This window comes from Oncorhynchus clarkii, chromosome 27 (assembly GCF_045791955.1).
Source record: "Oncorhynchus clarkii lewisi isolate Uvic-CL-2024 chromosome 27, UVic_Ocla_1.0, whole genome shotgun sequence".
In the NCBI taxonomy this organism is placed as follows: domain Eukaryota; kingdom Metazoa; phylum Chordata; class Actinopteri; order Salmoniformes; family Salmonidae; genus Oncorhynchus; species Oncorhynchus clarkii.
In genome coordinates, this window is record NC_092173.1 from 50,143,138 (window position 1) to 50,154,856 (window position 11,719).

General features: G+C 48.0%; 1 protein-coding gene across 1 annotated transcript in view; it reads right to left on the bottom strand.

Moving 5' to 3' along the window:
- LOC139385502 (contactin-5-like) overlaps positions 1–11,719 on the bottom strand; it is a 535,984-nt gene that overhangs the window by 32,374 nt on the left and 491,891 nt on the right. The window contains exon 19 of the mRNA XM_071130610.1: positions 8,332–8,566. Coding sequence (XP_070986711.1) covers positions 8,332–8,566 — 235 coding nt within the window. The remainder of the gene's footprint in view (positions 1–8,331; positions 8,567–11,719) is intronic.

The following is an 11,719-nucleotide window of genomic DNA, read 5'->3' on the forward strand; positions in this document are numbered from 1 at the left end:
AACTGAGGATGTGACAGTAGAACTGAGGACGTGACAGTAGAACTGAGGACGTGACAGTAGAACTGAGGACGTGACAGTAGAACTGAGGACATGACAGTAGAACTGACAGTAGAACTGACAGTAGAACTGACAGTAGAACTGAGGACGTGACAGTAGAACTGAAAGTAGAACTGAGGGCGTGACAGTAGAACTGAGGACATGACAGTAGAACTGAGGACATGACAGTAGAACTGAGGACGTGACAGTAGAACTGAGGACGTGACAGTAGAACTGACAGTAGAACTGAGGACGTGACAGTAGAACTGAGGACGTGACAGTAGAACTGAGGACGTGACAGTAGAACTGAGAACGTGACAGTAGAACTGAGGACGTGACAGTAGAACTGAGGACGTGACAGTAGAACTGACAGTAGAACTGAGAACGTGACAGTAGAACTGAGGACGTGACAGTAGAACTGACAGTAGAACTGAGGACGTGACAGTAGAATTTAGAACGTGACAGTAGAACTGAGGACGTGACAGTAGAACTGAGGACGTGACAGTAGAACTGACAGTAGAACTGAGGACGTGACAGTAGAACTGAGGACGTGACAGGAGAAATCAGGACGTGACAGTAGAAATGAGGACGTGACAGTAGAACTGAGGACGTGACAGTAGAAATGAGGACGTGACAGTAGAACTGAGAACGTGACAGTAGAACTGAGGACGTGACAGTAGAACTGAGGACGTGACAGTAGAAATGAGGACGTGACAGTAGAACTGAGGACGTGACAGTAGAACTGAGGACGTGACAGTAGAACTGAGGACATGACAGTAGAACTGAGAACGTGACAGTAGAACTGAGGACGTGACAGTAGAACTGAGGATGTGACAGTAGAACTGAGGACGTGACAGTAGAACTGAGGACGTGACAGTAGAACTGAGGACGTGACAGTAGAACTGACAGTAGAACTGAGGACGTGACAGTAGAACTGAGAACGTGACAGTAGAACTGACAGTAGAACTGAGGACGTGACAGTAGAACTGAGGACGTGACAGTAGAACTGAGGACGTGACAGTAGAACTGAGGACGTGACAGTAGAACTGAGGACATGACAGTAGAACTGACAGTAGAACTGACAGTAGAACTGAGGACGTGACAGTAGAACTGAAAGTAGAACTGAGGACATGACAGTAGAACTGAGGACATGACAGTAGAACTGAGGACGTGACAGTAGAAATGAGGACGTGACAGTAGAACTGACAGTAGAACTGAGGACGTGACAGTAGAACTGAGGATGTGACAGTAGAACTGAGGACGTGACAGTAGAACTGAGAACGTGACAGTAGAACTGACAGTAGAACTGAGGACGTGACAGTAGAACTGATGACGTGACAGTAGAACTGAGGACGTGACAGTAGAACTGACAGTAGAACTGAGAACGTGACAGTAGAACTGAGGATGTGACAGTAGAACTGACAGTAGAACTGAGGACGTGACAGTAGAATTTAGAACGTGACAGTAGAACTGAGGACGTGACAGTAGAACTGAGGACGTGACAGTAGAACTGAGGACGTGACAGTAGAACTGACAGTAGAACTGAGGACGTGAGAGTAGAACTGAGGACGTGACAGGAGAAATGAGGACGTGACAGTAGAAATGAGGACGTGACAGTAGAACTGAGGACGTGACAGTAGAAATGAGGACGTGAGAGTAGAACTGAGGACGTGACAGTAGAACTGAGGACGTGACAGTAGAACTGAGGACGTGACAGTAGAAATGAGGACGTGACAGTAGAACTGAGGACGTGACAGTAGAACTGAGGACGTGACAGTAGAACTGAGGACATGACAGTAGAACTGAGAACGTGACAGTAGAACTGAGGACGTGACAGTAGAACTGAGGACGTGACAGTACAACTGAGGACGTGACAGTAGAACTGAGGAAGTGACAGTAGAACTGACAGTAGAACTGAGGACGTGACAGTAGAACTGAGGACGTGACAGTAGAACTGACAGTAGAACTGAGGACGTGACAGTAGAACTGAGGACGTGACAGTAGAACTGAGGACGTGACAGTAGAACTGACAGTAGAACTGAGGACGTGAGAGTAGAACTGAGGACGTGACAGGAGAAATGAGGACGTGACAGTAGAAATGAGGACGTGACAGTAGAACTGAGGACGTGACAGTAGAAATGAGGACGTGACAGTAGAACTGAGGACGTGACAGTAGAACTGAGGACGTGACAGTAGAACTGAGGACGTGACAGTAGAAATGAGGACGTGACAGTAGAACTGAGGACGTGACATTAGAAATGAGGACATGACAGTAGAACTGAGGACGTAACAGTAGAAATGAGGACGTGACAGTAGAACTGAGGACGTGACAGTAGAAATGAGGACGTGACAGTAGAACTGAGGACGTGGCAGTAGAAATGAGGACGTGACAGTAGAAATGAGGACGTGACAGTAGAAATGAGGACGTGACAGTAGAAATGAGGACGTGACAGTAGAACTGAGGACGTGACAGTAGAAATGAGGACATGACAGTAGAACTGAGGACGTGACAGTAGACATGAGGACGTGACAGTAGAAATGAGGACGTGACAGTAGAACTGAGGACGTGACAGTAGAACTGAGGACGTGACAGTAGAACTGAGGACGTGACAGTAGAACTGAGGACGTGACAGTAGAACTGACAGTAGAACTGAGGACGTTACAGTAAAACTGAGGACGTGATAGTAGAACTGAGGACGTGACAGTAGAACTGACAGTAGAACTGAGGACGTGACATTAGAACTGACAGTAGAACTGAGGACGTGACAGTAGAACTGAGGGCGTGACAGTAGAACTGAGGACGGGACAGTAGAGCTGAGGACGTGACAGTAGAACTGAGGACGTGACAGTAGAACTGAGGACGTGACAGTAGAATTTAGAACGTGACAGTAGAAATGAGGATTTGACAGTAGAACTGAGGACGTGACAGTAGAACTGACAGTAGAACTGAGGACGTGACAGTAAAACTGAGGACGTGACAGTAGAACTGAGGACGTGACAGTACAACTGAGGACGTGACAGTAGAACTGAGGACGTGACAGTAGAACTGACAGTAGAACTGAGGACGTGACAGTAGAACTGAGGACGTGACAGTAGAACTGACAGTAGAACTGAGGACGTGACAGTAGAACTGAGGACGTGACAGTAGAACTGAGGACGTGACAGTAGAACTGACAGTAGAACTGAGAACGTGACAGTAGAACTGAGGACGTGACAGTAGAACTGACAGTAGAACTGAGGACGTGACAGTAGAATTTAGAACGTGACAGTAGAACTGAGGACGTGACAGTAGAACTGAGGACGTGACAGTAGAACTGAGGACGTGACAGTAGAACTGACAGTAGAACTGAGGACGTGAGAGTAGAACTGAGGACGTGACAGGAGAAATGAGGACGTGACAGTAGAAATGAGGACGTGACAGTAGAACTGAGGACGTGACAGTAGAAATGAGGACGTGACAGTAGAACTGAGGACGTGACAGTAGAACTGAGGACGTGACAGTAGAACTGAGGACGTGACAGTAGAAATGAGGACGTGACAGTAGAACTGAGGACGTGACAGTAGAAATGAGGACATGACAGTAGAACTGAGGACGTAACAGTAGAACTGACAGTAGAACTGAGGACGTGAGAGTAGAACTGAGGACGTGACAGGAGAAATGAGGACGTGACAGTACAACTGAGGACGTGACAGTAGAACTGAGGAAGTGACAGTAGAACTGACAGTAGAACTGAGGACGTGACAGTAGAACTGAGGACGTGACAGTAGAACTGACAGTAGAACTGAGGACGTGACAGTAGAACTGAGGACGTGACAGTAGAACTGACAGTAGAACTGAGAACGTGACAGTAGAACTGAGGACGTGACAGTAGAACTGACAGTAGAACTGAGGTCGTGACAGTAGAATTTAGAACGTGACAGTAGAACTGAGGACGTGACAGTAGAACTGAGGAAGTGACAGTAGAACTGAGGACGTGACAGTAGAACTGACAGTAGAACTGAGGACGTGAGAGTAGAACTGAGGACGTGACAGGAGAAATGAGGACGTGACAGTAGAAATGAGGACGTGACAGTAGAACTGAGGACGTGACAGTAGAAATGAGGACGTGACAGAAGAACTGAGGACGTGACAGTAGAACTGAGGACGTGACAGTAGAACTGAGGATGTGACAGTAGAAATGAGGACGTGACAGTAGAACTGAGGACGTGACAGTAGAAATGAGGACGTGACAGTAGAACTGAGGACGTAACAGTAGAAATGAGGACGTGACAGTAGAACTGAGGACGTGACAGTAGAAATGAGGACGTGACAGTAGAACTGAGGACGTGGCAGTAGAAATGAGGACGTGGCAGTAGAAATGAGGACGTGACAGTAGAAATGAGGACGTGACAGTAGAACTGAGGACGTGACAGTGGAAATGAGGACGTGACAGTAGAACTGAGGACGTGACAGTAGAAATGAGGACATGACAGTAGAACTGAGGACGTGACAGTAGACATGAGGACGTGACAGTAGAAATGAGGACGTGACAGTAGAAATGAGGACGTGACAGTAGAACTGAGGACGTGACAGTAGAACTGAGGACGTGACAGTATAACTGAGGACGTGACAGTAGAACTGACAGTAGAACTGAGGACGTTACAGTAAAACTGAGGACGTGATAGTAGAACTGAGGACGTGACAGTAGAACTGACAGTAGAACTGAGGACGTGACATTAGAACTGACAGTAGAACTGAGGACGTGACAGTAGAACTGAGGGCGTGACAGTAGAACTGAGGACGTGACAGTAGAGCTGAGGACGTGACAGTAGAACTGAGGACGTGACAGTAGAACTGAGGACGTGACAGTAGAATTTAGAACGTGACAGTAGAACTGAGGATGTGACAGTAGAACTGAGGACGTGACAGTAGAACTGACAGTAGAAATGAGGACGTGACAGTAGAACTGAGGACGTGACAGTAGAACTGAGGACGTGACAGTACAACTGAGGACGTGACAGTAGAACTGAGGAAGTGACAGTAGAACTGACAGTAGAACTGAGGACGTGACAGTAGAACTGAGGACGTGACAGTAGAACTGACAGTAGAACTGAGGACGTGACAGTAGAACTGAGGACGTGACAGTAGAACTGACAGTAGAGCTGAGAACGTGACAGTAGAACTGAGGACGTGACAGTAGAACTGACAGTAGAACTGAGGTCGTGACAGTAGAATTTAGAACGTGACAGTAGAACTGAGGACGTGACAGTAGAACTGAGGACGTGACAGTAGAACTGAGGACGTGACAGTAGAACTGACAGTAGAACTGAGGACGTGAGAGTAGAACTGAGGACGTGACAGGAGAAATGAGGACGTGACAGTAGAAATGAGGACGTGACAGTAGAACTGAGGACGTGACAGTAGAAATGAGGACGTGACAGTAGAACTGAGGACGTGACAGTAGAACTGAGGACGTGACAGTAGAACTGAGGACGTGACAGTAGAAATGAGGACGTGACAGTAGAACTGAGGACGTGACATTAGAAATGAGGACATGACAGTAGAACTGAGGACGTAACAGTAGAAATGAGGACGTGACAGTAGAACTGAGGACGTGACAGTAGAAATGAGGACGTGACAGTAGAACTGAGGACGTGGCAGTAGAAATGAGGACGTGACAGTAGAAATGAGGACGTGACAGTAGAAATGAGGACGTGACAGTAGAACTGAGGACGTGACAGTATAAATGAGGACGTGACAGTAGAACTGAGGACGTGACAGTAGAAATGAGGACGTGACAGTAGAACTGAGGACGTGACAGTAGACATGAGGACGTGACAGTAGAAATGAGGACGTGACAGTAGAACTGAGGACGTGACAGTAGAACTGAGGACGTGACAGTAGAACTGAGGACGTGACAGTAGAACTGACAGTAGAACTGAGGACGTTACAGTAAAACTGAGGACGTGATAGTAGAACTGAGGACGTGACAGTAGAACTGACAGTAGAACTGAGGACGTGACATTAGAACTGACAGTAGAACTGAGGACGTGACAGTAGAACTGAGGGCGTGACAGTAGAACTGAGGACGGGACAGTAGAGCTGAGGACGTGACAGTAGAACTGAGGACGTGACAGTAGAACTGAGGACGTGACAGTAGAATTTAGAACGTGAAAGTAGAAATGAGGATGTGACAGTAGAACTGAGGACGTGACAGTAGAACTGACAGTAGAACTGAGGACGTGACAGTAAAACTGAGGACGTGACAGTAGAACTGAGGACGTGACAGTACAACTGAGGACGTGACAGTAGAACTGAGGACGTGACAGTAGAACTGACAGTAGAACTGAGGACGTGACAGTAGAACTGAGGACGTGACAGTAGAACTGACAGTAGAACTGAGGACGTGACAGTAGAACTGAGGACGTGACAGTAGAACTGAGGACGTGACAGTAGAACTGACAGTAGAACTGAGAACGTGACAGTAGAACTGAGGACGTGACAGTAGAACTGACAGTAGAACTGAGGACGTGACAGTAGAATTTAGAACGTGACAGTAGAACTGAGGACGTGACAGTAGAACTGAGGACGTGACAGTAGAACTGAGGACGTGACAGTAGAACTGACAGTAGAACTGAGGACGTGAGAGTAGAACTGAGGACGTGACAGGAGAAATGAGGACGTGACAGTAGAAATGAGGACGTGACAGTAGAACTGAGGACGTGACAGTAGAAATGAGGACGTGACAGTAGAACTGAGGACGTGACAGTAGAAATGAGGACGTGACAGTAGAACTGAGGACGTGACAGTAGAAATGAGGACATAACAGTAGAACTGAGGACGTAACAGTAGAACTGAGGACGTGACAGTAGAAATGAGGACGTGACAGTAGAACTGAGGACGTGACAGTAGAACTGAGGACGTGGCAGTAGAAATGAGGACGTGACAGTAGAAATGAGGACGTGACAGTAGAAATGAGGACGTGACAGTAGAACTGAGGACGTGACAGTAGAAATGAGGACGTGACAGTAGAACTGAGGACGTGACAGTAGAAATGAGGACATGACAGTAGAACTGAGGACGTGACAGTAGACATGAGGACGTGACAGTAGAAATGAGGACGTGACAGTAGAACTGAGGACGTGACAGTAGAACTGAGGACGTGACAGTAGAACTGAGGACATGACAGTAGAACTGAGGACGTGACAGTAGAACTGACAGTAGAACTGAGGACGTGATAGTAGAACTGAGGACGTGACAGTAGAACTGACAGTAGAACTGAGGACGTGACATCAGAACTGACAGTAGAACTGAGGACGTGACAGTAGAACTGAGGGCGTGACAGTAGAACTGAGGACGTGACAGTAGAGCTGAGGACGTGACAGTAGAACTGAGGACGTGACAGTAGAACTGAGGACGTGACAGTAGAATTTAGAACGTGACAGTAGAACTGAGGACGTGACAGTAAAACTGAGGACGTAACAGTAGAACTGAGGACGTGACAGTACAACTGAGGACGTGACAGTAGAACTGAGGACGTGACAGTAGAACTGACAGTAGAACTGAGGACGTGACAGTAGAACTCACATCTTTTGTACTAATGTTGCAGCATCTCGGCTTTCGTCAGCAACGTGACTTCAGAAATTATATAATTTGTAAGGCGACTTGAAGGAGCGACTTCCCTTTGAATAATTTTTACTTTCCCAACCCCTGCAAAGAAGTCCTTAGATGTCCTGACCCCTCCTGTCTCAGCCTCCAGTATTTATGCTGCAGTAGTTTATGTGTCGGTTGGCTAGGGTCAGTCTGTTATATCTGGAGTATTTCTCCTGTCTTATCCGGTGTCCTGTGTGAATTTAAGTATGCTCTCTCTAATTCTTTCGTTCTTTCTCTCTCGGAGGACCTGAGCCCTAGGACCATGCCTCAGGACTACCTGGCATGATGATTCCTTGCTGTCCCCAGTCCACCTAGCCGTGCTGACCTGTTGCACCCTCGACAACCACTGTGATTACTATTATTTGACCATGCTGGTCATTTATGAACATTTGAACATCTTGGCCATGTTCTGTTATAATCTCCACCCGGCACAGCCAGAAGAGTACTGGCCACCCCTCATAGCCTGGTTCCTCTATAGGTTTCTTCCTAGGTTTTGGCCTTTCTATGGAGTTTTTCCTAGCCACCGTGCTTCTACACCTGCATTGCTTGCTGTTTGGGGTTTTAGGCTGGGTTTCTGTACAGCACTTTGAGACATCAGCTGATGTAAGAAGGGCTATATAAATACATTTGATTTGATTTGATGTGCGAGTGCAATAACTCACCCCCCTCTGCAGAGTACACAGTGACCACACCACTGAAGGGTCCGTCTCCCTTGTTGTTGTACACTCCCACCTTCACTTCGAAGGGGGTGAGGGGAGGGAAGGTCTCATCTCTGTACTTGTACATAGTGGAATCTGCTGATGTCACCATCTTCTCCTTCCATCCTCGCGTTCCATTGGCTCTGAACGCCACGATGTAGCCAAAGCCCTCCCCATTCTGGAACTCCTCAGACACAGGCTAGAATACAGGGAATACATTTTTTTGTTGGACATGTAAATCTAATCGATGACGACACCATGAGGTCATTTAAATATCTGAATTCATTCATTCATCCTCTGAAACATGAGTCCACTGACTCGAATAACTGTATTATATCCTGGTAGTAGCCTTGTAGGAGCCTGCCCCACTGAACGTATGTAGCTTACAGTACAACAGACACTTGTGCCTAAAGAAAATTAAAAAGACAGTAGAGAAATTAGATAAATCAGTCCATGTAAATTAGAGTACATGGAAATGAAACCATTTTGCTTGGTCTGACCCCTGAGCCAAGCCTAGCTACACCAATCCCCCTGAGCTAAGCATAGCTACACCAATCCCCATGAGATCTCCCCACATAACATAACATAACACCTGCTTACAAGCAAAAAGCAGGAAGCACCAGTGACTTGGTCTATTAAAAAGTGGTCAGATGAAGCAGATGCTAAACTACAGGACTGTTTTGCTATTACAGACTGGAACATGTTCCGGAATTCCTCCGGTGGCACTGAGGAGTACACCACATCAGTCACTGGCTTCATCAATAAGTGCATCGATGACATTGTCCACACAGTGACTGTACGTACATACCCCAACCAGTAGCCATGGATTAAAGGCAACATTTGCACTGAGCTAAAGGGTAGAGCTGTCGTTTTCAAGGTGCGGGGCTCTAACCCGGAAGCTTACAAGAAATCCTGCGATGCCCTGCGATGAACCATCAAACAGGCAAAGCGTCAATACAGGGCTAAGATTGAATGATACTACACCGGCTCCGATGCTCGTCGGATGTGGCATGGCTTGCAAACTATTACAGACTACAAAGGGAAGCACAGCCGTGAGCTGCCCGGTGATACGAGCCTACCAGACGAGCTAAATCACTTCTATGCTCGCATCGAGGCAAGCAACACTGAGCCATGCATGAGAGCATCAGCTGTTCCGGACGACTGTGTGATCACGCTCTCCGTAGCCGACGTGAGTAAATCCTTTAAACAGGTCAACATAGGCTGCGGGGACCGACGGATTACAGGACGTGTGCTCCAGGCATGTGCTGACCAACTGGCAGGTGTCTTCACTGACATTTTCAACATGTCCCTTTTGAGTGTGTAATACCAACATGTTTCAAGCAGACCACCATAGTCCCTGTGCCAAGAACACAAAGGTAACCTGCCTAAATGACTACAGACCCGTAGCACTCACGTCCATAGCCATGAAGTGCTTTGAAAGGTTGGAAATGGCTCACATAAACACCATTATCCCAGAAAACCTAGACCCACTCCAATTTGCATACCAACCTAACAGATTCACAGATGATGCAATCTCTATTGCACTCCACACTGCCCTTTCCCACCTGGACAAAAGGAACACTTATGTGAGAATGCTGTTCATTGACTACAGCTCAGCGTTCAACACCATAGTACCCTCAAAGCTCATCACCAAGCTAAGGACCCTGGGACTAAACACATCCTTCTGCAACTGGATCCTGGACTTCCTGACGGGCCGCCCCCAGGTGGTGAGGGTAGGTAGCAACACATCTGCCACGCTGATCCTCAACACTGGAACTCCCCAGGGGTGCATGCTCAGTACCCTCCTGTACTCCCTGTTCACCCATGACTGCATGTCCAGGCATGACTCCAACACCAACGCCTGATCACCGACAACGACGAGACAGCCTATATGGAGGAGGTCAGAGACCTGGCAGGGTGGTGCCAGAATAACAACCTATCCCTCACTGTAACCGAAACTAAGGAGATGATTGTGGACTACAGGAAAAGGAGGACCGAGCACGCCCCCATTCTCATAGACGCGGCTGTAGTGGAGCAGGTTGAGAACTTCAAGTTCCTTGGTGTCCACATCAACAACAAACTAGAATGGTCCAAACACACCAAGACAGTCGTGAAGAAGGCATGACAAAGCCTATTCCCCCTCAGGAAACTAAAAATATTTGGCATGGGTCCTGAGATCCCCAAAAGGTTCTACAGCTGCAACATCGAGAGCATACTGACTGGTTGCATCACTGCCTGGTACGGAAGTTGCTCGGTCTCTGACCGCAAGGCACTACAAAGGGTAGTGCGTACGACCCAGTACATTACTGGGGCTAAGCTGCCTGCCATCCAGGACCTCTACACCAGGCGGTGTCAGAGGAAGCCCCTAAAAATTGTCAAAGACCCCAGCCTCCCCAGTCATAGACTGTTCTCTGTACTACTGCATGGCAAGCGGTACCGGAGCGCCAAGTCTAGGACCAAAAGGCTTCTCAACAGTTTTTACTGTTTTACTGGGTAAACACACCTTCCCTTAGCGGTGTAGTGGAGGGTAAACACACCTTCCCTTAGCGGTGTAGTGGAGGGTAAACACACCTTCCCTTAGCGGTGTAGTGGAGGGTAAACACACCTTCCCTTAGCGGTGTAGTGGAGGGTAAACACACCTTCCCTTAGCGGTGTAGTGGAGGGTAAACACACCTTCCCTTAGCGGTGTAGTGGAGGGTAAACACACCTTCCCTTAGCGGTGTAGTGGAGGGTAAACACACCTTCCCTTAGCGGTGTAGTGGAGGGTAAACACACCTTCCCTTAGCGGTGTAGTGGAGGGTAAACACACCTTCCCTTAGCGGTGTAGTGGAGGGTAAACACACCTTCCCTTAGCGGTGTAGTGGAGGGTAAACACACCTTCCCTTAGCGGTGTAGTGGAGGGTAAGCACACCTTCCCTTAGCGGTGTAGTGGAGGGTAAACACACCTTCCCTTAGCGGTGTAGTGGAGGGTAAACACACCTTCCCTTAGCGGTGTAGTGGAGGGTAAACACACCTTCCCTTAGCGGTGTAGTGGAGGGTAAACACACCTTCCCTTAGCGGTGTAGTGGAGCGGTGTAGTGGAGGGTAAACACACCTTCCCTTAGCGGTGTAGTGGAGGGTAAACACACCTTCCCTTAGCGGTGTAGTGGAGGGTAAACACACCTTCCCACGGTGTAGTGGAGGGTAAGCACACCTTCCCTTAGCGGTGTAGTGGAGGGTAAACACACCTTCCCTTAGCGGTGTAGTGGAGGGTAAGCACACCTTCCCTTAGCGGTGTAGTGGAGGGTAAGCACAGCTTCCCTTAGCGGTGTAGTGGAGGGTAAACACACCTTCCCTTAGCGGTGTAGTGGAG